General features: G+C 41.8%; 1 protein-coding gene across 4 annotated transcripts in view; it reads left to right on the forward strand.

The window, feature by feature from the left end:
- The window catches only part of CLBA1 (clathrin binding box of aftiphilin containing 1), a 66,722-nt gene that overhangs the window by 22,603 nt on the left and 18,370 nt on the right, over positions 1 to 25,749 (forward strand). For all 4 annotated transcript variants that reach the window (XM_053697209.1, XM_053697229.1, XM_053697215.1 and 1 more), the window contains exons 4-5: positions 3,320 to 3,468; positions 5,305 to 5,419. In XM_053697209.1, coding sequence (XP_053553184.1) covers positions 3,320 to 3,468; positions 5,305 to 5,419 — 264 coding nt within the window. The remainder of the gene's footprint in view (positions 1 to 3,319; positions 3,469 to 5,304; positions 5,420 to 25,749) is intronic.

A 25,749-nucleotide genomic window follows, 5' to 3' on the forward strand; every position in this document is an offset into this window, starting at 1 on the left:
GTACATGGGGGGTACTGTTTTACTCGTAGGACCTTGACAAACACTAATATGTGTGTTTTATAGCAGCAAAACATAAAAGGTTGATGACAGAGACAGCCAAAGTGCAGTGTTTGTGCAAAAAACGCATGCAAAAAAAATCACCATTACATTTGGCCAGGTGTTGTGACTAAGGGGCTTCACAAAAATATGTGACATGGGCCTTTTGAAATACCCTAGGGTGTCTTCTTTTGAAAATGGTATGCCATGATGGGGTAATTTTCATTCCTGGGCTGCTATAACGTCTTAAAGAGGACATAGGCACAGAAAATTAAGGTGCCAAATTTCCATGCAGAAAAACTGAAATGGGCAGACCCCATATTTGGCCCTGTAACTTCTGTAAACCCCATAAAACCTGTACATGGGGGGTACTGTTTTACTCGTAGGACCTTGACAAACACTAATATGTGTGTTTTATAGCTGCAAAACATAAAAGGTTGATGACAGAGACAGCCAAAGTGCAGTGTTTGTGCAAAAAAACGCATGCAAAAAAAATCACCATTACATTTGGCCAGGTGTTGTGACTAAGGGGCTTCACAAAAATATGTGACATGGGCCTTTTGGAATACCCTAGGGTGTCTTCTTTTGAAAATGGTATGCCATGATGGGGTAATTTTCATTCCTGGGCTGCTATAATGTCTCAAAGAGGACATAGGCACAGAAAATTAAGGTGCCAAATTTCCATGCATAAAGACTGAAATGGGCAGACCCCATATTTGGCCCAGTAACTCCTGTAAACCCCGTGAAACCTGTACATGGGGGGTACTGTTGTACTCGTAGGACATTGACAAACACAAATATGTGTGTTTTATAGCAGTAAAACATAAAAGCTTGATGACAGAAACAGCCAAAGTGCAGTGTTTGTGTAAAAAACGCATACAACAAAAATGACCACTACATTTGGCCAGGTGTTGTGACTAAGGGGCTTCACAAAAAGACGTGACATGGCCCTTTTGGAATACCCTAGGGTGTCTACTTTTGTAAATGGTATGCCATGATGGGGTCATTTTCATTCCTGGGCTGCTATAATGTATGAAAGGCAACTTAAGCCCAGAAAATGAATGTGCCAGATTTCTATGTAAATGGGTAGGCCGTATGTTGGGCCTTGTAAATTCCAGAAAACTCAGAAAACCTGTACATGGGGGGTATCGTTATACTCATGGGACATCGCTTAACACAAGTATGGGTGTTTTATTGCAGTAACATATATCAGGATGATGATATTCACAATAAAATCATTTGGAAAGCTTCAAATTTCTTAATTTCTCACACTTACTTTGATTTTTTTTATATAAAATTATAGTTGAGAAATAAATCTTTTATGCCAAAAGAAAGCCCTATCTGTCCTCTAAAAAACAATATATAATTAGTGTGGGTGCACTTAATGTGAAAGGGGTAAATTATGGTTGAAAAGACATATAGCTGAAATTCAAGGTTTCGTTTACGTTCAGAACTTGAACAATTGCCTATGTCATGAAAGGGTTAAGAGTAATTAGTTTTTATTTTTGATAATTTCGTTTTTTATTTTTTGTAATTTAGTGTTTATTTTTTTGTAATTTAGAAAATTGTATTTTAATAATTTAATTTTATCTTATTTTATTGTAATGTTAGTTTTTAGTGTAAGGCAGGTTAGGTTTTATTTCACAGGTAAGTTTGTATTTATTTATCTAGGTAGTTAGTAAATAGTTAATAACTATTTACTAACTAGTCTACCTAGTTAAAATAAATACAAACTTACCTGTGAAATAAAAATAAAACCTAAGATAGCTACAATATAACTATTAGTTATATTGTAGCTAGCTTAGGTTTTATTTTACAGGTAAGTTTTTATTTAGTTTTAAATATGAATTATTTCGTTAATAATTGTAAGGTTTATTTAGATTTATTTTAATTATATTTAAGTTAGGGGGTGTTAGGGTTAGGGTTACGTTAGGTTTAGGGGTTAATATATTTATTTAGTGTTAGTGATGTTGGATGCCAGAGGTTTAGGGGTTAATAACTTTAGTATAGTGGCGGCAACATTGGGGGCAGTAGATTAGGGGTTAATAACTGTAATGTAGGTGGCGGCAATGTTAAGGGCAGCAGATTAGGGGTTAATAACATTAGGTAGGTGGTGGCAGATTAGGGGTGTTTAGACGTGGTTTTTATGTTAGGGTGTTAGGTTTAAACATTTTCTTTCCCCATAGACATCAATGGGGCTGCGCTACGGGGCTTTTGTTTCCGCAATCGCAGGTTTTAGGCTTCTTTTTTGCCGGCTCTCCGTATTGATGTCTATGGGGAAATCGTGCACGAGCACGTCAAAGCAGCGATTGTATTTTGGTGAGGTATGGAGCTCAATGCCATATATCGCCCGTACAAGCCGGGTTTTTGTAAACCTGTAATAGCAGCGCTATAGGGAGGTGAAATAGCGCCGCTTTTGTGGTGGTCGTTAATTTCCCTATAGCGCTGACAACTCGCAATCTAGCTGTAAATGAGCTACATATCTTGAATTTATGTTGACTATGTTTAATAGTTAATTAACTCTCCTGATAAATCTGCTAATATAACATACCCATATTAATTTTTGTATAAATACTGTATACTATGTTTTTAAATTGAATTACATAGTGAGGACATAATGTAACAATGTACCTTTTAAGAAATGAGCCTATTTAGCTGGAGGAAGCTGGTGCTGGTGCTTACGGGCACGACACATGCCTGCTGCATAGGAGCCCAGCTGTCCTCACTGTGATAAGCCAGTCAGTGCGGTGTCAAAGCTGTTGATTCACTTTTTGCTTTTAATATTTGGAATAAACTTTAGAACTTTTATTTACTGAGGAGTGCTTGGACGTTTTGATAACTTGCTTAGTGAATACACTGTGTTGTGAGAGAGCTTCAGACACACCCAGATACATAGGGCAAGATTTAGCAATTTGTGAGCGGACAGGATTCACGTTCTTAACCTGTCCGCATCTTATCGCAAACTGTGAGGCGAATTGGTTCCCCATATTTATCATTGCAAAGGGGAATACTCATACGATACCGCCCCCTACCCTCAAGCAACCAATAGAGTGAGAGTAGGGCTTGTCAATCGCCCCGGTCAAATTAATTTGGGGTGATTTTAATCCGCCAACTCCAGTTTGGCGTAGAGGGTTTATGAAGCAGTGGTTTAAACTTCTGCATCATGTCAGTTGTAGGCTCAAATGAGTGAGCCTGAAACCGATTGGGTTATAATAAATCTTGCCCATAGAGTAAGACAGATAAAGTTGCCTGATCATATGTAATAGCGTTATTGTTTTTTCAGGGTGCAGATGTATGTGAACATGTATTAAGGACCTGTTTTCCGGCAGTTCCTGTGGAGCCCAGCAGTGACGATGTGAGAAGCCTTCACAATTGCCTCAAACTGACCAATGAAGAAAACTTTGTAAATGAATTAATGAAGATGAATTTTTGGTAACTTTTTAAATTTACTTTAATACAATCAGTCGGTGCAGCAGAATGTTTCTATACATCATTATTAGATATATATCCTGCGCCAACATCTCCATAGCTTGCACCTGATAATGTATTTGACCCCTTGCAGACTGCAGGATACAATTAACACGTTGATGCATGCGCTGTAGTCTTTACTAGGATTACACTGCTATTGCGCACAGTGCATCAGGCGATGCAGATTCTGATTTGCCTGTATCCTTTCTACCTTCTGTATAAGAATAAGCTGAGGAGGGAGAATCACGTGAGCAAACTTATGCAAAGAACCATGTTGTTATGTATATATACCCTACTCTTTAGTCCCCAGCCAGATAGACTATGCCCCACCCCCAATCTGACCAGACTCCTCCTATCACTTCACAGGCTTCACCCCCTTACATGTGTGAGGTCTGTGTTTGTCACTTTGTACCGATGATGAGGGTCACAGCTAAAGCTTATTCTTGCATGTTCTGAAAGGTTAAACAGCGTCTATAAGGCAATTTAAAGTTGTCTTTTTAATGTACCTAACTGTAAATAAATGTTAAAAAAGCTTAAATGCCACTTCTGAAACAGACAGTAAACGCCCTGTAATTACAAGAAATTCAGTTATTTTGCAATACAATAACATTTTCAGCCAAGTGTTAACATTTTTAAATCAAATTAATATTTTGTTTATTGCAATTGTTTCTCAATTTCCCAACTCCACCAACTATTTACCATATTCAAAAGTCTGCAGCTGGCAAGGCTAGGCACGGTCATTATGCTAGTATACACTACATTGTATTGCAGTTGTTGTTTTTACTTGTCTGAGAAATAGAAAATCAACAAATGGATGTGGCACATTTGGTCCAATAGAAAGTTACTTCATAAACAAAATTCATTTTTAATTTTTATAGGATGATCCAGCCAATCAGAGACCATATCACCAGAGCCATTAATACCTACACTTCATATGATCAGAGCTGAGTGTTGTACTAGCTGTAAAATCAAGTGCCCAGTGCATACTCAGTACTGTTCTATAATAACAGTAGTATTCACAATTCCCTTGGGCTGCCTTACTGCTGATCATCCTCCCAGGTGCCATCACCTTTGGTGAGCAGGTCTATGGACCCACTGTGTTGGCTCCAAGGGACCAAGAGGTGAGGAGATTCTGGATATATTCAGCCCCGGGTGGACTGTCAGGGAACCTGATCCCCAACCATTTCATACAGTCCCTAAAGACAAAAAAACTGACTGTATTTTATTAACCTCAGGATGGGATAGGAGACTTTGTTTTAGAGGAACCTGCACCCTGATTGTGCCTTTCCATAGAAAGATCCCTTAGAGTGCTGACTGAACTCAATCAGTAAATTATCTGTTGTGAGATTTTTATGTAGTTGACCCCTAGCAACTAAATCGGGGAAAAGGATGTTGCCTACTATTGAGGTCACATACCTGAGTTGGTAACTGAACACCCATGAGAGATAATGCACTATTAAGGTATCAGTGACTGTGAGTTACAGTGACTGTATTCAAATGCTATCAATGGAGACAGCGTCCATCCACCTGGGGCACAGATTCATCAGGGACTGCCAATCCCAGTAAACACAATGAATGACAATGGAATCCAGCCTCTTATCAAAAATAATATATCTAATAAAAATAAGTTGTATTATTTTTGATAAGAGGCTGGATTCCAGTGAGGTTCCGCACATCTGCATAATTGCCTACTCCAGCGGCATAGCTGCGGCAGTCCAAGGATAAATTTCATTGTCACTGATCTGTTTCACACAAAGGTAGTTTGGAGCTTATATTTCATGATTTACTTTACATTTCCAGGCCTGACTGTGCCAGCACAGAGACAAGGGATGCTCCTCCCCCGCGCTACCACTGGAAGGACTCACTCAGCTGCAGGAACCTCATGCTGCTCTTTGGAATTGATGCTTCTCACAAAGTAATTTCTTACTCTTCCTTTATATGCAGCCTTCTCTTCAAAGGTTTCAATTTAATTTCAATTCAAATTAAAAAAATATTCTGTCACTTGCTATCAGCTTTGGTGATTGGTTAATGGGACATAAAAAAACCAAATTTCCTTTTCATGGTTCAGATCATACACATTTAAACAGATTTCCAATTTACTTATATTGCCTAATTTGCTTCAATCTCTTAGTATTGTAAAATATGAACAAACTTCACCTGCATGCAGCTGACATATAAATCAGTGAGACCAGCAGATGTAACATGCTAAGTGAATAAAATAAGTTGTGAGAGAGCTTCAGACACACCCAGATACATAGATATCCTTTGTTGAAAAGCATACGTAGGTAGGCTCAGTAGCTGGGAGCTAGCTGCTTATTGGTGGCTGTACAAATATACCTCTTATTATTAGCTTACTGATGTGTACATATAGCTCCCAGTAGTGCATTGCTGCTCCATTAAAGGGACAGTCAACGCAAAAAAATTATTGTTTAAAAAGATAGATAATCCCTTTATTACCCATTCCCCAGTTTCCATCGAATACGAGGCGAGTCCACGGCTTCATTCATTACTTGTGGGAAATACAAAACCTGGCTACCAGGAGGAGGTAAAGACACCACAGCCAAAAGCTTAAATACCTCCCCCACTCCCCTCATCCCCCAGTCATTCTTTGCCTTTTGTCACAGGAGGATGGCAGAGAAGTGTCGGAAGATTTCGGAGTAGTCTCTTATGGAGGGTAGTACTTTTCGGAATGGGACTGGAGTTTTAAATAGTCTTGTCAGTCTCTCAGTGAGAGCATTGACAAATGTTTGGGTCTGGAGATGCAGGGAGAGTCTTTCTGCAAAACCATCCAGGCTCGTATTAACAGCTCCTTAAGCAATCAGTGTTGACAAGTTTCACTACCTGCTTTCTTCACTCAAGTACATGTCCGGAGTGATGCTACACACTGTCAAACTTGAGAGGCCATGTTCCTGTTCCATGGCGTTGATTCTGGTAAGATCGTTTCATTTTCTATATAATAACGCAAGAAGACAGGGTCACAGTGTGGCTCCTTTATCTGTATAGAATCAAGGGTTAATATCTCCAGAAGGTGATTATTAAACAGGGGGGATGTATACATGATTGTGTTTTATTGTGTTTTTGCTGTGACATGTGTGAGATGTGGCTTTGGCAATGTGGAACAGTTAGGTTTTTTCCTTCCTTGATTACTGCGCAGCCTGTTTAGTTGGCGCACTTTTTTCCTGGCTGAGGGGGAGGTCCTGCACGGTACTCCATGTGACCGGGTATGGCCTCTTTCTCTTACTTTTCCTGACCATTGGTTGCAGGAGACGTTTACGAAGTTTCTCTGTGGGCCTGGGTCATAGGAGGTGGTGAGTGCCCCAGCCATTGGAAGTATAAAGGTGCCATTTAATCCTTTTCTGTAGTCTTATTAAAGTGCAAGCTATGGAGGACTCTGATATGTTAGAGGGTACTCCATTTTTAACTAAATCTGGTGCCTGTGTTTATTGTGAGGAGGTTTTGTTATCTCCGCCTGCTCAACTACGTTCCACATACCTTAACAAAATAGCGATATCTAAAAGAAATAAAATGTTTAGTACAACTGAGCCATCCTCCTCTGAGGGGTCTCCGTCCTGTGAGGTGCGTTCCCTACATTCATCTCCCTCCAGCAGGAGGGGCCACGTTGCCACCCGATTTTGCTGAACAGTTGGTATCTGCGGTCATTAGTGCTTTACCTTGCTCAGCCAAGCGCAAGCGAAAAGTTAAACATTGCTATCCTTCCCAGGGGTCATCTACTCTGTTGGATGTATCTGAAACTAGATTATCCGCTGATGCTGAGGATTCCGATACTTCGGAGGCCTCTCTCTCTGGGTCGGAATCTGCGGCCTCTAGGCCTCCGGCTGCTGAGGAACCAGACTTTAAGTTTAGGATGGAGAACCTACGCTTTTTGTTAAGAGGTGTTAATGACTCTAGAGGTTCCAGAACCGAAGCTACCGGAGGAACCTTCTATTCCTAAGCTGGATAAAGTTTATGAGGACAGGGTAGTGCCCCAGACTTTCCCGGTTCCTGTAAAGAGAGACTTGGATCGTCTTTCTCCCCTTCTTTTTCGTTTAAAAAATTGTTCCCGGTTCCAGATGCTCAGCTAAAATTATGGGGATCTGTCTCTAATGTAGATGGAGCTATCTCCACGCTCGCTAAACGCACCACTATCCCGCTTGAGGATAGTTTGTTGTTTAAGGAACTGATGGATAAGAAATTAGAGACCCTGTTAAGAAAAATGTTTCAGCACATGGGGTTTGTTTTTCAGCCTGAAGCCACGGTTGCTGCGGTGGAGGGAGCCGCTACCTATTGGTGCGACTCTCTGTCAGAGAGGATCGAGGTGGAGACTCCCCTCAATGAAATTCATGAAAGAATTAAGGCCCTGAGGGTTGCTAATTCATTTGTTTGTGATGCTAATATGCAGATTATTCGCTTGAATGCCAAGACATCAGGCTTTTCTGTTCTGGCCCGAAGGGCCCTGTGGTTGAAGTCGTGGTCTGCTAACATGACGTCCAAATCTAGATTGCTTTCCCTTCCATTTAAGGGAAAGATTCTTTTCGGTCCAGGCCTGGACTCGATCATATCCATGGTCACGGGAGGCAAGGGTGCCTTTCTACCGCCGGATAAGAAGAATAAATCTAAGGGTCCTAATTTTTCGTCCCTTTCGTTCGGACTAGTCTCAATAAAAGCAACCTTCCGCGAAGCCCGAGCAGTCAAAGGGATCTTGGAAACCCTCTCAGTCTTGGAATAAGGCCAAGAAGAGCAAGAAGCTCGCGAGACAAAATTGGTATGAAGGGGCGGCCCCCGATCCGTCCCTGGATCTCGTAGGGGCAGACTCTCTCTTTTCGCGCAGGCTTGGTTGAGAGACGTACAGGATCCTTGGGTTCTGGAAGTTGTTGCCCAGGGTTACAGGATAGGTTTTAAAACTCATCCTCCGAGGGGCAGATATATCTTGTCAAATCTCTTGTCAAATCCAGAAAAGAAGAAAGCTTTTCTAGAGTGCGTGAGGGATCTCTCCTCTGTATGAGTAATTGTACCGGTACCTCTAGCAGAAAGGGGTCTAGGGTACTATTCAAAGCTTTTCGTGGTCCCAAAGAAGGAGGGCACATTTCCCCTGATTCTAGACCTCAAGTGCTTAAACAAGTTTCTGACGGTTCCATCGTTCAAAATGGAAATGATAATGCCTATACTGCCCCTAGTTCAAGAGGGTCAGTTTATGACTACTATAGACTTGAAGGACGCTTACCTTCATGTGCCAATCCACAAGGATCACTTCAGGTTCTTAAGATTCGCCTTTCTAGATCAGCACTTCCAGTTTGTAGCTCTTCCCTTCGGGCTGGCTACTGCTCCAAGAATCTTCACAAAGGTTCTTGGAGTTCTGCTCGCGGTGGAGAGATCCAGAGAGATAGCAGTACCTTCTTATCTGGACTACATTCTGGTTCAGGCTCTGTCCTACCAGCTGGCAGAGGACCATTTGAGAGTTCTTCTCTTCCTTCTGCAATCTTATGGATGGAAGGTAAACTCAGGAAAGAGTTTTCTGGTTCCCAGTACGAGAGTGGAGTTCCTGGGCTCGATAATAGACTCCATTGCCATGAAGATATTCCTAACAGTGGCCCGATGCATGGAGGTGATTGGGCTCATGGTATGCACTACAGATGTCATTCCTTTCACCAGATTCCATCTCCAGCCTCTTCAGATATGCATGCTGAGGCAGTGGAATGGTGATCCTTCAGACCTATCCCAACTGATCTCTCTGGATAATGGGTTGAGGGAGTCTCTCTCTTGGTGGCTCCATCCAGAACAGCTGTCCCAGGGGACATCCTTCCTCAGACCATCTTGGGAGATTGTAACTATGGACGCAAGTCTCTCAGGTTGGGGAGCGGTTTGGGGTTCCAGGAAGGCACAGTGCAGGTGGAATCGGAAGGAATCTCTTCTCCCGATCAATAGCCCAGAACTTTGGACGATCTTCAACGCTCTGGAGGCTTGACCCCTCCTGGGTTTGTTCAAGTTCATCAGATTCCAGTCAGACAACGTTACCTCGGTGGCTTACATCAACCACCAGGAGGGAACGAGAAGCTCCCTAGCCATGAGGGAAGTATCTCAGATCCTGGAGTGGGCAGAGACCCACAAATGCTTGCTTTCAGCGATCCACATACCAGGTGTGGACAACTGGGAAGCGTACTTTCTCAGCAGACAATCATTTCATCCGGGGGAATGGTCTTGTTACGGTACCAACTGTGTACCAAGGGTTAATACCAGATGAACAATGTCCTGCATAGGGAATCAGCAATTCACAACCCAGCCAGTTTCAGGTTTAAAACAGAATGTCTACTTTATTTGAAGGCAGCACACAGATTTATACACCCTGGCTTCAGGTTACAGAGGCCATGGGTTTAACAGTAAAGCAGACATATGAACAATGCATCAAACCTCTAACAATTGTCTATTGACAGGTAAAACAGATTAACATATTAAGTTAATTAACTAGGGAAGAACGTTTACTCAGACAATCTGATGTTGGGCAGTCTAGTTAACATAATCACACAAGGACACAATCAGTTTACCCAGACAGACTCCTGAGACACAATCAGATCTGAAACATACATAGAATACATCTTATTAGAGAATGTAGGAACAGTTCTTATTAGCTATAAAGTCTTTTATGCCCACTTGGCTTATAGAGTCACAATTGCTCCCACAAGGGGCACTCACACCCTGTACCCATCCTGTATTTATGGATACAGGGTGACATAGACATAAGACAGAGTTATGAAAGTACATGGGGTGTCCAGCATATAACATTCCATATTTCCATGCAGTCTCTGGGTATCCTTAAGCCCATGTACCTCCAGCCCAAAGAATGTTCCATAACAGGCCCTCCAATGTACAATGGCGAGATTGGTTTTGTCACATCTCTCCCCTTTTCCAAACAGACTAACAGGGTATCTGACCTCCTGCCGGTCAGTGCCCTGGTTAGTCCAGCAACCCACCCATAAAACACAATTAGTAGTACAGCCCACCCACAATAAATGGTTACTACACCTGAGTACGGGGAAAACTTGTCCATGTCCAGGTACCTCACCACAGCTGTGTGGGGGACTGGTACGCTGAATTGGTGGGTTGCGAGGTGGGCAGAGACCAGCTGTACTCTGCCCGGGTGCCAGCACTACCATGGAAGTAGCCTGGTGGGAGCCTGGTTGCTGGAGGGGGAGACCGACTGTCTCCCCTTTGGATACATAGCTGTGCTGCTGGAGGGGGAGACCAATCGTCTTCCCTTTGGCTAAACAGCCGTGTTGCTGGGGGACAGGACCAACTGTTCCTACCCCTTTTAACGCAGCCTGCCGCTGGGGAATGGAGTCTGGGCTCCCAAAGTCAGGCTCTGCAAAGGACTCCCATAACAAGCCAGGACCATCAAACTCCTCTCCCTCTGGTTTGTCATGCTCGGCTGTCCAGGGTATATAATGTGCCATATACCACCAGAGCGCCTGGTAGGCATGTCAGTTTGCTGGGACAATCCATCTGGATTCCCGTTATGAGAGAGAATTCCTGTCCATACAAACAAGGGTTCAAATTCCTCAGTGCCCAGACCAGGGCCAAACAGTCCTTCAAAATCCCATCAGCTTCTTTACGAGTTTTCTGTACCTGCTCTTTATAGGTATCCACAATCCCTTCATACTGACATAGGGTGCCCTTGAGTTGCTGCACCTCACTATGAGCCAGCGTCAGCTTCTCCTCAAGTGTCGCTAAGTTTGTCTTTAAGGTTTCATGTCCCACTCTCAAGCTGGTGTTTTCTGCAGTCTGTCGGTGCAGCTTGTCTAGCAGAGATTCACGTTCTAAACATGCTTTTTCCTCTGCGCTCCTCTTCTCCTTCATCAGCGCATTGTAACGGGACCTCCACATATCAATAGCGGATAGACATTTACTGAGCTCATCGTCCTGGGGCTTAGCAGCAGGTGGGTCAGTCTCTGCTGCATGGATCTGGGCACGGGTAGTCACAGAGTTAACATCAGCGGGACCCATAGGAGCGTAGGCAGAAACAAGGGGGGCCAAGTCATTTCCAAGAAGAACATCAGCAGGTAAGTCCTTCTTGACCCCCACATTCACAGGTCTAGCGCCCACTCCCCAATCCAAATGTACCCTGGCAACAGGTAGGCTGAACACATCGCCCCCTGCTACCCTCACAGCCACAGTGTCTCCAGTGTACTGTTTCTCAGACACCAAGTTCTTTTGAAGCAAGGTCATGGTAGCACCAGTATCCCGTAGACCACTGACCTTCTTCCCATTCACTTTAACCAGTTGCCGGTTATTCCGGTGGGCAGCTTGCACAAGGTCTGCCTCATGTAGGATGCTCCAGCATTCTTGCGCCTCTACGTAGCGGGCCGCAGGCTGAGGATTACGTGGGATTCCGCCGGCGGGTCTTCTCCAGGACTGCGCTTGGTTCGCTGCGTTTAGGGGACACTCTGGTCTTTTGTGCCCTAGTTGCTTACATCTAAAGCACCGAATAGGTTGTGAGTAGCACCGCAAATTGAACAGGGCTCTCTGAGGGTAGTTCGTGGCCGGAGGCCGTGTGGTATAGCGGTGGGCCGGGGTTTGGTAACTGGCAGCTGCTGGGGTGACTGGGGGTCTGTACTCCACTCTAGCAGGGGGCTTAGTGGTAGCAGTGTCCAGTTTGCGGGCATCCGTATACTCATCTGCCAAGCGAGCCGCTTCCTGCAGGGTGGAGGGTTTACGGTCCCGAACCCACTCTCGAACTCCTGCGGGTAACTTGTCGAAGCAATGTTCCAACAGGAATAGCTGCAGCACCTCTTCCCCAGATATGGCTTGGCACCCCGCTATCCAGTGAGCTGCTGTGCGGTGCACCTTACATGCCCACTCAAGGTAGGAATCTCCAGCTAATTTAACAGTGTCTCTGAACCGCCTCCGGTATGCCTCCTGTGTAACCGCATACCTGGAGAGCAGAGCCTCTTTTACAGTATTATAATCCCTGACTTCCTCATCTGGAATGGCCCGAAAAGCCTCTCTGGCCCGGCCGGATAATTTTCCAGATAATATCGTGACCCAGTCCTCTGCGGGTACCTTGTGTAGTGCACATTGCCTCTCAAAATCCGCAAGGTACCCATCAATCTCTCCTTCTGTTTCCAGGAAGTTTTTAAAAGCTGCAAAATGTACTTTTCTCTTTTCCATCTTAGTCAGTATTGTAATAATCCCCCTCTTCCTGAGGTTACTGGCTTGTGTAGTTGCTCTTCTGGGCGATAAGGTTCATTCCGTCGCTGCCACCAATGTTACGGTACCAACTGTGTACCAAGGGTTAATACCAGATGAACAATGTCCTGCATAGGGAATCAGCAATTCACAACCCAGCCAGTTTCAGGTTTAAAACAGAATGTCTACTTTATTTGAAGGCAGCACACAGATTTATACACCCTGGCTTCAGGTTACAGAGGCCATGGGTTTAACAGTAAAGCAGACATATGAACAATGCATCAAACCTCTAACAATTGTCTATTGACAGGTAAAACAGATTAACATATTAAGTTAATTAACTAGGGAAGAACGTTTACTCAGACAATCTGATGTTGGGCAGTCTAGTTAACATAATCACACAAGGACACAATCAGTTTACCCAGACAGACTCCTGAGACACAATCAGATCTGAAACATACATAGAATACATCTTATTAGAGAATATAGGAACAGTTCTTATTAGCTATAAAGTCTTTTATGCCCACTTGGCTTATAGAGTCACAATTGCTCCCACAAGGGGCACTCACACCCTGTACCCATCCTGTATTTATGGATACAGGGTGACATAGACATAAGACAGAGTTATGAAAGTACATGGGGTGTCCAGCATATAACATTCCATATTTCCATGCAGTCTCTGGGTATCCTTAAGCCCATGTACCTCCAGCCCAAAGAATGTTCCATAACAGGCCCTCCAATGTACAATGGCGAGATTGGTTTTGTCACAGGTCTCTTCACCCCGAAGTGTTTGCAGAGATTTGCTACAGTTGGGCGACTCCGTAGATTTCATGGTGTCCAGACTCAACTGCAAGCTACTCCGATATGGGTCACGGTCTAGGGATTCCCCTGGCGGAGTTGATAGATGCCTTAGCATTGCCTTGGGGATTCAACCTAGTGGTACATATTTCCACCGTTACCACTTCTACCTTGTGTAGTGGCACGCATCAAACAGGAGCAAGCATCAACTATTGTAATTGCTCCATCGTGGCTGCGTAGGACGTGGTTTGCGGATCTAGTGGGGATGTCATCCTCCCCTCCATGGAGGTTGCCCTGTCGCAGGGATCTGCTAGTACAGGGCTTCTTTGTGCATCAGAATCTAGATTCTCTGAGGCTGACTGCGAGGAGATTGAATACTTAGTCTTTGCCAGAAGAGGTTTTTCTGAGTGGGTGATTGATACTCTCATTCAAGCCAGAAAGCCTGTTACCCGTCTCATCTATCATAAGGTGTGGAGGACCTACTTACTCTGGTGTGAATCTCGTGGATATTCCTGGCATAAGGTCAAGGAATCCAAAATTCTTTCCTTCCTCCAGGATGGTCTGGAGAAGGGACTTGCCGCCAGTTCCTTAAGGGGACAGATTTCAGCTCTATCTGTGCTGTTAAACAAGAAGCTAGCTGAGCTTCATGATATTCAGTCTTTTTTTAGACATTCTGCTCCTCCTTGAAGTTTGAATTTGGTTTTGAAGGTTTTGCAGGAGCCTCCGTTTGAGCCTATGCATTCTCTTGACATTAAGACTCTGTGTTAGAAGGTCCTTTTTCTACTGGCCATTGCTTCGACACGCAGAGTGTCTGAATTAGCATCCTTGCAATGTGAGCCCCCTTATCTGGTTTTCCATACAGATAAGGCTGTCATTTGCACTGGACTGGGATTTCTCCCTAAGGTTGTGTCTGAGCACAACATTAATCAGGAGATTGTGGTTCCTTCTTTTTGTCCTAAACCTTCTTCGAAAGAAAGAAAGAAAGAAAGAAAGAAAGAAAGAAAGAAAGAAAGAAAGAAAGAAAGAAAGAAAGAAAGAAAGAAAGAAAGAAAGAAAGAAAGGTTACTTCATAACTTGAATGTGGTTCAAGCCTTGAAATTCTATCTTCAGGCTACGAAGGATTTCAGACAAACTTCTGCTTTTTTTGTTGTTTATGCGGGGAAGCTCAAGGGGCAGAAGGCTTCTTCTAGTTCCCTATCCTTTTGGCTGAGGAGCATGATTTGTTTGGCTTATGAAACAGCAGGTCATAAGCCTCCTCAGAGATTATGGCTCACTCAACTAGAGCTGTGGCTTCTTCTTGGGCCTTTAAGAATGAGGCCTCTATAGAGCAGATTTGTAAGGCGGCTACCTGGTCCTCCATACATACCTTTTACAAATTTGATGTTTTTGCTTCGGCTGAAGCTGCTTTTGGGAGAAAAGTTTTGCAGGCTGTGGTGCCCTCAGAATATGGTCCGCCTCCTTTTTACCTTCCCGTTTCTCATTCAGTGTACTCTAGAGCTTGGGTATTTGTTTCTCACAAGTAATGAATAAAGCTGTGGACTCTCCTCGTATTAGATGGAAAACATAAATTATGCTTACCTGATAATTTCCATCATTACGAGGAGAGTCCACAACTCCTGGCCGGTTCTCCGTTGGGCGGACATACATTTCTTTTATTTTTTCTTCTGACACCTTTTTATACCCTGATATTTCATCTACTGTTCCTTGTTCCCTCGGCAGAATGAGGGGAGTGGGAGAGGTATTTAAACCTTTGGCTGGGGTGTCTTTGCCTCCTCCTGGTGGCCAGGTTCTATATTTCCCACAAGTAATGAATGAAGCCGTGGACTCTCCTCGTAACAATGGAAATGAAATTATCAAGTAAGCATAATTTATGTTTTTGCACAGAAAACATGGTTATATTACTACACTTTTTTATCTCTGTGATTACCTTGTATCTAAGCATCTTCTGACAGCCCCCTGATCACATGACTTTTTATTTAAATATTTTTAAAGTAAAAAAAACTAACACTAATAAACCTAAACTACCCATTGCCCCTAAAGGGGCATTTGTATGGGCATTGCCCTTAAAAGCGCATTCAGCTCTTTTTCAAGTTGCCCAAAAAACCCTAATTAAAAAAAAAAAAAAACACTAAAGCCCCAAATAGGTACTCACTCACGGTTCCTGAAGTCCGGCGGTGAAGGTCTTCTTCAACCACAGCGAATGCGGCGCAGAGTGGTATTACAGGAGTGGTATTACGGCGGCGGCGATCCTCTGCGCCGGTCCCCGCGGCGGCGATCCTCTGTGGCGTGGAACCTCCTCTTCATGCGATCGTCCGCCGCACACTGAAACCAAGAGCAAGTGAAATCTTATTGGCTGGTGAACAACCAATAGGATGAGAGCAACGGAAATCTTATTGGCTGTTAACCAGCCAATGAAATTTCAGTTGCTCTTATCCTATTGGCTGTTCAACAGCCAATAAGATTTCAGTTGCTGTCATCCTATTGGCTGATGTGAAAATGTCAGTCAATAAAAATGCAAGATACCCCGATAAATATGGGGTACCTTGCAATTAATCTTTAGTGTGCAGAGGATGATCACATAAAGAGGAGCCTCCACGCTGCTGAGGATCGGCGCTGCCGAGAATCGCCACATCTGGGAACACCGCTTTGTGTCGCCTTCACTGTGGATGAAGATGATGGACCCACCTGAAAGAAGACCTTCTTCGCCGGACTTCAGGAACCGTGAGTACCTATTTGGGGCTTTAGTGTTAGTTTTTTGTTTTTTTTATATTAGAGTTTTTTGGGCAATTTGAAAAAGAGCTGAATGCCCTTTTAAGGGCAATGCCCATACAAATGGTAGTTTAGGTTTATTAGTGTTAGTTGTTTTTTTTTAATATTAGGGTTTTTTGGGCAATTTGAAAAAGAGCTGAATGCCCTTTTAAGGACAATGCCCATACAAATGCCCCTTTAGGGGGAATTGGTAGTTTAGGTTTATTAGTGTTAGGTTTTTTTTTATTTTGGGGGGTTTGGTGGGCGGGGGGTTTTAATGTTAGAGGGGGGGCTTAGTATATTTTTAATGTAAAAGAGCTGATTTCTTTAGAGCAATTCCCTACAAAAAGCCTTTTTAAGGGCTATTGGTAGTTTATTCTTAGATTAGGGGGTGTTTTTATTTTCATAGGGATTAGGTTTAATTTTTTTATTTTCGATAATGTGGTTTATTATTTATTGTAATGTTAGCCATTTTTTATTTTCTGTAATGTAGTATTTTTTTATGTAATTAAGGTTAGGGGACTTAGTCATGAAATTTTTTTTTTTGCATTGTGGGGGTTGGCGGTTTAGGAGTTAATAGGTAAATTATGTTTAATGCGTTGTGGGGCGTTGCGGATTAGGGGTTAATAGATGTATTAGGTAGTTTGCGATGTTGGGTTTTGCATATTTAGGGGTTAATAATTTTATAAGGTAGCTTTTTTTCATTTTTTTTTTCTTAATACTTCGAGCGGGAGGTTAAGTTTTTTTTAAAAAAATACTTATTGCGGATGATTAGTTTTTTGTTTTTTTTTTATACTTATTACGCGCGGCTATTTTATTTTTTGTAATGCTCCGTTTTGCCTTCGCTGGTGAAATCTTTTGGCAGCGCCAACATTCTTTTGGCTGCCTCATGCTACCAAAATTCCTTTGAGGATGCGTGCGGAACTGGCGTCGGTGACGGACACGTTACAAATGCGAATATAGTATAGATTGACTTGCATTTAAGCCAATTAGTGCAGTGTTGATAGAACTCACGGGCATGAGCTCAATGTTATCTATATGGCTCACATGAACTAGCAGTCCCCTGTTGTGAAATGCAGACATAGAAACAGACAGAAATTTATAGGTTTATAGGTTATAAAGGTTATTAATATAACACAGTTGGTTGTGCAAAGCAGGGGAATGGGTAGTAAAGGTGTTGGCTATCTCTTTAAACAATAATGATTTTTGTGTTGACTGTCCCTTTAATAAAGCATACCAAAAATGAATAATAGAAGTAAATTGGAAAGTTGTTTAAAATGATGTGATCTATCTGAAACATGAAAGAAACATTTTAGGTTTCATGTCCCTTTAATGTTTTTTAGACTTGCTGACTACTTGTCTGCTCTGCTCCCTGTTGTCTCTGCTTCATCTGGCTTCCAATGTCATGCTCTGTTTCTTAGGCCTTCTGCTCTGCACCTCCGCCCTCCCTACTCTGCACCTCCTCCCTCTCTGCTCTGCACCTCCGCCCTCTCTGCTCTGCACCTCCGCCCTCTCTGCTCTGCACCTCTGCCCTCTCTGCTCTGCACCTCTGCCCTCTCTGCTCTGCACCTCCGCCCTCTCTGCTCTGCACCTCCGCCCTCTCTGCTCTGCACCTCCGCCCTCTCTGCTCTGCACCTCCGCCCTCCCTACTCTGCACCTCCTCCCTCTCTGCTCTGCACCTCCGCCCTCTCTGCTCTGCACCTCCGCCCTCTCTGCTCTGCACCTCCGCCCTCTCTGCTCTGCACCTCCGCCCTCTCTGCTCTGCACCTCTGCCCTCTCTGCTCTGCACCTCCGCCCTCTCTGCTCTGCACCTCTGCCCTCTCTGCTCTGCACCTCTGCCCTCTCTGCTCTGCACCTCCCCCCTCTCTGCTCTGCACCTCTGGCCTCTCTCTGCGCACTCTGCTCTGCATTCCTGGCCTCTCATACATCTCGTATCCTCATGTGTCTCATATCCTCATGTGTCTCATATCCTCATGTGTGTCTTTCATACGTCTTGTATCCTCATGTGTCTCTCATACGTTTTGTATCCTCATGTGTCTCTCATAAGTCTTGTATCCTCATTAGAATTGTGTGCGATCGAAAAATTTGGTTTGCTTCGTTTTGATTCGGGACATAAAAAAATCCGGTTAGAGACATTCATAATAATTCGCTATGTGTCGGTAATTCGGTTTCAGAATTTATTTGTGTCATTCCGAATTTTGAAATTCGGATGCATTCGAAACTGTACTGAATTAATGTCAGACTGAAACTTTATTACGGACTGAATTGTTATTTCTAGCTAATGTTCCGGCGATTGCCGAAACAAAATTATGTTAAATCGCCACCGCCACTAAATAAAGCTATTAACCCCTAAATCGCCCCCCCCCACACTAACACTACCTAAACCTATTAACCCCTAAACCGCCCCCCCCACATCACTAACTAAACCTATTAACCCCTAAACCGCACCCCCCCTCCACATCGCTGACACTAACTAAACCTATTAACCCCTAAACCGCCGGCCCCCAGATCTCAACAACCTTAATTAAACTATATTAACCCCTAACCCTAACACCCCCTAACTTTAACATAATTAAAATATATAGCTAAATTAAAGTTACAATTATTAACTAAATAATTCCTGTTTAAATCTAAATACAAAGTAACTTACCTGTGCAATAAAACCTAAGCTAGCTACAATATAACTAATAGTTACATTGTATCTAGCTTAGGTTTTATTTTTATTTCACAGTTAAGTTTGCATTTATTTTAACTAGGTAGACTAGTTAGTAAATAGTTATTAACTATTTACTAACTACCTAGTTAAAATAAATACAAACTTACCTGTGAAATAAAACCTAAACTACCTTACACTAAAACCTAAAATTACAACAACAAAAAAAACTACCATTACAAGTTACAACGAAATTATCCAAAAAAAATAAAAAATATTCCTATTCTAATACCCTTTAAAAAAACAACAACAAAAAACCCACCCCAAAATAAAAAGCATAATCTAAAATAAACTACCAAGGGCCCTTAAAAGGGCATTTTGTAGGGCATTGCCCTAAGTTAAATAGCTATTTTGCTACAAAAAAACAAACACCCCCTAAAAATATACATTACACAAAATAAACAAATTATCAAAAATAATAAAATGATTCTTATTCTAATACCCATTAAAAAAAAAACACCCCAAAATAAAAAACCTAATCTAGAATAAACTACCAATGGCCCTTTAAAAGGGCCGTTTGTAGGGCATTGCCCTAAAGAAATCAGCTCTTTTTGTGAAACAAAAATACAACTACCCACTAACATTACAAACCCCAACCCCCCCAAACCCACAAAATAAAATAAAAAAACAATCTAAAAAACCTAAGCTACCCATTGCCCTGAAAAGGGCATTTGGATGGGCATTGCCCTTAAAAGGGCATATAGTTTTTTTACTACCCAAACCCTAATCTAAAAATAAAACCCACTCAAAAAAACATTAAAAAAAAACCTAACACTAAACTCAAGACGATCCACTTAAAGTTTTTGAAGTCCCGCTTAAACAATCTTCATCCCGGCAGTGCGGAGCATCCTCTTCATACGGTCGCTGCCATACACTGAATCTTCAATGCAAGGTACGAGATCCAAGATTCGGTTCTGCGATCCAAGATCCTCTGAGCATATAGAAGGGAAGAGGCATATAGGAAGAGCGGTGAAAAATAAACTAATTTTTTTGGCGCCAAGTATGATGCACGACGCAAAGGGAAGTTGATAATTTTTTGGCGCCAACAACATCCGGAAATGACGCAACTTGCGTCATAACAGATGCAACCTCGTGCAAGAAAACCTGGCATTAACTAAGATGCCGGAAATGATGAACTTGCGTCAACAAAGACGTACCTTCACGGCAAAAAACATTCTTGCGCCAAAAATGACGCAATAAATAACAGCATTTTGCCGCCTTGCCAGCCTAATTTTGTCTACGAAATTTAAAGAAAAAACTGTCAATTTGAAAAAAAGGACTATACCCCAGGTAAGTAAAATAACTTCCTAAAACATGCTTCCTAAACTGAAACTGACAGTCTGCAAAAGGAAATATACATAGACCTGACTCATGGCAAATATAAGTACAATACATATATTTAAAACTTTATATAAATACATAAAGCACCAAACCATAGCTGAGGTGTCTTAAATAATGATACATACTTACCGAAAGACACCCACCCACATATAGCAGATAGCCAAACCAGTACTGAAAAAGTATCAGCAGAGGTAATGGTATAAGAGTATATCGTTGATCTGAAAAGGGAGGTAGGAGATGAATCCCTACGACCATCAAATCAATAGGCGATACTCTCTTCACATCCCTCTGACAAACACTGTACTCTGAGAGGAATTGGGCTTCAGAATGCTTAGAAGCGCTTGTCATCATATCAACAAAAACAACACCAGAGTGACACTAAAAAACAATTGAGATTCATTACGTCATATTCCAATCAATCAAAAACAACTTACCCATTCTTATGGGAGACAAACAATTGAAAGATGAAATAAAACAAGGGTGCATGTTTGTACCTAAACGAAATGTGACAATAGGGAATATTTTGGCTCCCAGTATGTTACAGACAGCAGGTACCTCTGGCTCATCTTGGTTAATACATAATGGCACCTTTAAATGTGGAAGGAAAGTATGTACCTCTTGTGATCACATCAATATTTCTCCCACATTTAGGTCCCATGTAACAGGTGAGGAGTTCCAGACTAGGGGATGCATAAATTGTAGGAGCAAATTTGTCATTTACATCATAGAATGCACCCAATGTAGGAGACAATATACAGGTAGGACCACTAGGGAGGTAGGCAAGCGTGTAAAAGAACACCTGTCTTATATTTCTAGTAAAAAAACATGTTCGGCTCTTTCCACTCATTTTATTGAGTATCATAACCAGGATGTCACAACTTTTAAATGGCAGGCCATTGAACAAATTGGCACACCACCAAGGGGTGGAGATAAGTTGTCCATCCTTAGTAAACAAGAAATCTATTGGATTTTTAAAACAAAGTGTCTTTTGCCTAATGGTTATAACTCAGAGTATGATGCTATAAACCACTGGCAAAAATAAACCATTATAATTGGATATCGTTCATTATTTCTATCCCACTGTAATTAAGTTGTTCCACTAATTGTAGTAATGGATATTAGAAAATAGCGAGTTATAGGACACTTTAATTAAGCTACATATACACATTCTTATTTTCCCCAATTGTTATGATATTCACACAACTATCGCTCTTTTGCATAGGACAATATACATTTTTATCCATAAATCTGTTCAGTTATTCATGACTGATAGATCCCCCTTTTTTTTGATTTATTAATATTATTTGATAGTGATCTGTTTGTGGATAATATATGCCTTATGAACCCAATTTAAATCAGGTTGAATATTTAGTATGGCATATAGTATGGATCCTATGTGTAGAATAGATAGCAAAACTGTACGTATACATGTACAGGTGTATGTATATGTGTATGTAGGTGTGGATGTGTATGTTTGTATGTGTGTATGTATATGTGCATGTGTACGTATGCATGTATGCATGCATATATATATATATATATACTTAAGAAGTAGTCATTCCATATAATGTGTCCAGTCTTTTATAATGTGTTTTCTCCTTTGTTTAATTTCTAAAATCATTGGCATCCCAAATATATAGTGTGTATATATGTATATAATATTTAAGTTACAATTATTATTATTTGTATTATACATCTTCATCTATTTGTTTACTTACTAAGTGTTAACTATCTGCACAGAATGTTATTATGGTATGTATAGGGTTAAGTTTTGAAGTCTCGTTGTTTTTAACCAATCAACATATAGTGTCAGACTTAAAAGGGCGCACCCCCCAACAGGTGTCATTCTATGATTACGGTCAATACGACCGAAACCGGTCAGAAGTTTTTTCGTCTTCACTAACCCTGTGTTGTTGTATGTTGTCATCATACAATTTTAAGGAATAAAGCTACAACTGATTTTCAAATTCTTGTTCTGGATATATTTCTTTTTTCTAATACGTCTTGTATACTAATATGTGTCTCCCATATGTCTTGTATCCTCATGTGTCTCTCATATGTTTTGTATCCTCATATGTCTCTCATACGTCTTGTATCCTCATATGTGTCTCCCATACGTCTTGTATCCTCATATGTGTCTCCCATACGTCTTGTATCCTCATATGTCTCTCATACGTCTTGTATCATTTGTGTCTCTAATACGTCTTGTATCCTCATATGTGTCTCTCATACGTCTTGTATCATATGTGTCTCCCATACGTCTTGTATCCTCATATGTGTCTCCCATACGTTTTGTATCCTCATATGTGTCTCCCATACGTCTTGTATCCTCATATGTGTCTCCCATATGTCTTGCATCCTCATATGTGTCTCCCATACATCTTGTATCCTCATGTGTCTCCCATACGTCTTGTATCTTCATATGTGTCTCCCATACGTCTTGTATCCTCATGTGTCTCTCATACGTTTTGTATCCTCATATGTGTCTCCCATACGTCTTGTATGCACATATGTGTCTCCCATACGTCTTGTATCCTCATATGTGTCTCCCATACGTCTTGTATCCTCATATGTGTCTCCCATACGTCTTGTATGCACATATGTGTCTCCCATACGTCTTGTATCCTCATATGTGTCTCCCATACGTCTTGTATCCTCATGTGTCTCTCATACGTCTTGTATCATTTGTGTCTCTAATACGTCTTGTATCCTCATATGTGTCTCCCATATGTCTTGTATCCTCATATGTGTCTCCCATACGTCTTGTATCCTCATATGTGTCTCCCATACGTCTTGTATCCTCATATGTGTCTCCCATACGTCTTGTATCCTCATGTGTCTCTCATACGTCTTGTATCATTTGTGTCTCTAATACGTCTTGTATCCTCATATGTGTCTCCCATACGTCTTGTATCCTCATATGTGTCTCTCGTACGTCTTGTATCCTCATATGTGTCTCTCGTACGTCTTGTATCCTCATGTGTCTTGCATACGTCTTTTATCCTCACATGTCTCTCGTACATCTTGTATCCTCATATGTGTCTCTCACATGTCTTGTATCCTCATGTGTGTCTCTCATACGTCTTGTATCTCCATGTGTGTCTCTCATACGTCTTGTATCCTCATGTGTGTCTCTCATACGTCTTGTATCCTCATATGTCTCTCATACGTCTTGTATCCTCATGTGTGTCTCATACGTCTTGTATCCTCATATGTCTCTCATACATCTTGTAGCCTCATATGTGTCTCTCATACGTCTTGTATCCGCATATGTCTCTCATACGTCTTGTATCCTCATGTGTCCCTTATACGTCTTGTATCCGCATGTCTCTCATATGTCCTGTATCCTCATGTGTCCCTCATACTCGTACATCTTGTATCCTCATGTGTGTCTTTCAAATGCCTCGTATCCTCATGTGTGTCTCTCATATGTCTTGTATCCTCATGTGTCTCTCATATGTCTTGTATCCTCATGTGTCTCTCATATGTCTTGTATCCTCATATGTCTTGTATCTTCATGTGTCTCTCATAAGACTTGTATCCTCATATGTCTTGTATCCTCATGTGTCTCTCATATGTCTTGTATCCTCATATGTCTTGTATCTTCATGTGTCTCTCATAAGACTTGTATCCTCATATGTCTTGTATCCTCATGTGTCTCTCATATGTCTTGTATCCTCATATGTCTTGTATCCTCATATGTCTTGTATCCTCATGTGTCTCTCATAAGACTTGTATCCTCATATGTCTTGTATCCTCATATGTCTTGTATCCTCATGTGTCTCTCATATGTCTTGTATCCTCATATGTCTTGTATCCTCATATGTCTTGTATCCTCATGTGTCTCTCATAAGACTTGTATCCTCATATGTCTTGTATCCTCATGTGTCTCTCATATGTCTTGTATCCTCATATGTCTTGTATCCTCATATGTCTTGTATCCTCATGTGTCTCTCATATGTCTTGTATCCTCATATGTCTTGTATCCTCATATGTCTTGTATCAACATGTCTCTCATACGTCTTGTATCCTCATATGTGTCTCCCATATGTCTTGTATCCTCATGTGTCTCTCATACGTCTTGTATCCACATATGTCTTGTATTCCCATGTGTCTCTAATACATCCTGTATCCTCATATGTCTCTCATACGTCTTGTATCCTCATGAGTTTCTCATACATCTTGTATCCTCATGTGTCTCTCATACATCTTGTATCCTCATGTGTCTCTCATACATCTTGTATCCTCATGTGTCTCTCATACGTCTTGTATCCTCATGTGTCTCTCATACGTCTTGTATCCTCATGTGTCTCTCATACGTCTTGTATCCTCATATGTCTCTCATACATCTTGTATCCTCATATGTGTCTCTCATACATCTTGTATCCTCATATGTGTCTCTCATACATCTTGTATCCTCATATGTGTCTCTCATACATCTTGTATCCTCGTGTCTCTCATACGTCTCGTATCCTTGTGTCTCTCATACGTCTCGTGTCTCTCATACGTCTCATATCCTTGTGCCTATCATATGTCTCATATCCTCATGTGTGTCTTGTACATCTCGTATCCTCATGTGTGTCTCGTAAGTCTCGTATCTGCATGTGTGTCTCTCATACATCCTGTATCTGCATGTGTGTCTCTCATACATCCTGTATCCTCATATGTCTCTCATACGTCTTGTATCCTCATATGTGTCTCTCATACATCTCGTATCCTTGTGTCTCTAATACGTCTCGTATCCTTGTGTCTCTCATACGTCTCGTGTCTCTCATACATCTTGTATCCTTGTGCCTATCATACGTCTCATATCCTCATGTTTGTCTTGTACATCTCGTACCCTCATGTGTCTCTCATACATTTTGTATCCTTGTGTGCCTATCGTATGTTTTATATGCTCCTATATGTCTCTCTCTCATGTCTCATTTCTTTATATACTCATAGATCTCTCACATGTCTCATATACTCATAGGTCTCTCACATGTCTCATATACTCATAGGTCTCTCACATGTCTCATTTCTTCATATACTCATAGGTGTCTCACATGTCTCATTTCTTCATATACTCATAGGTCTCTCACATGTCTCATATACTCATAGGTCTCTCACATGTCTTATTTCCTTAGCTGGTACAGTTGGTGCAATGTAATAATGTACACTGTAGCCTCTTTTACTGTCCTGCAGCTTTATAAATAAAATATCTCCGCTCCGGCAAGATCTATTTACTCACTTTATGTCCCTGGCAAGTGCATGTGACCGGGAGATCAGCTGACACACGCATGTGACAGGGAGATCAGCTGACACACGCATGTGACAGGGAGATCAGCTGACGTATGTGTGTGACTGGATGTCCTGCTTACATGTTATTCTAATGGAGTAGGTTTATCAGTACATACAGGGCTGGGCTCTCTGGTTTCCTTAATACTGAGGCGACCAATGACTTTTGTCTGAATTGTGCTCAGTAAAAA

The sequence above is a fragment of the Bombina bombina genome, chromosome 1, assembly GCF_027579735.1.
Source record: "Bombina bombina isolate aBomBom1 chromosome 1, aBomBom1.pri, whole genome shotgun sequence".
Taxonomy (NCBI): Eukaryota; Metazoa; Chordata; class Amphibia; order Anura; family Bombinatoridae; genus Bombina; species Bombina bombina.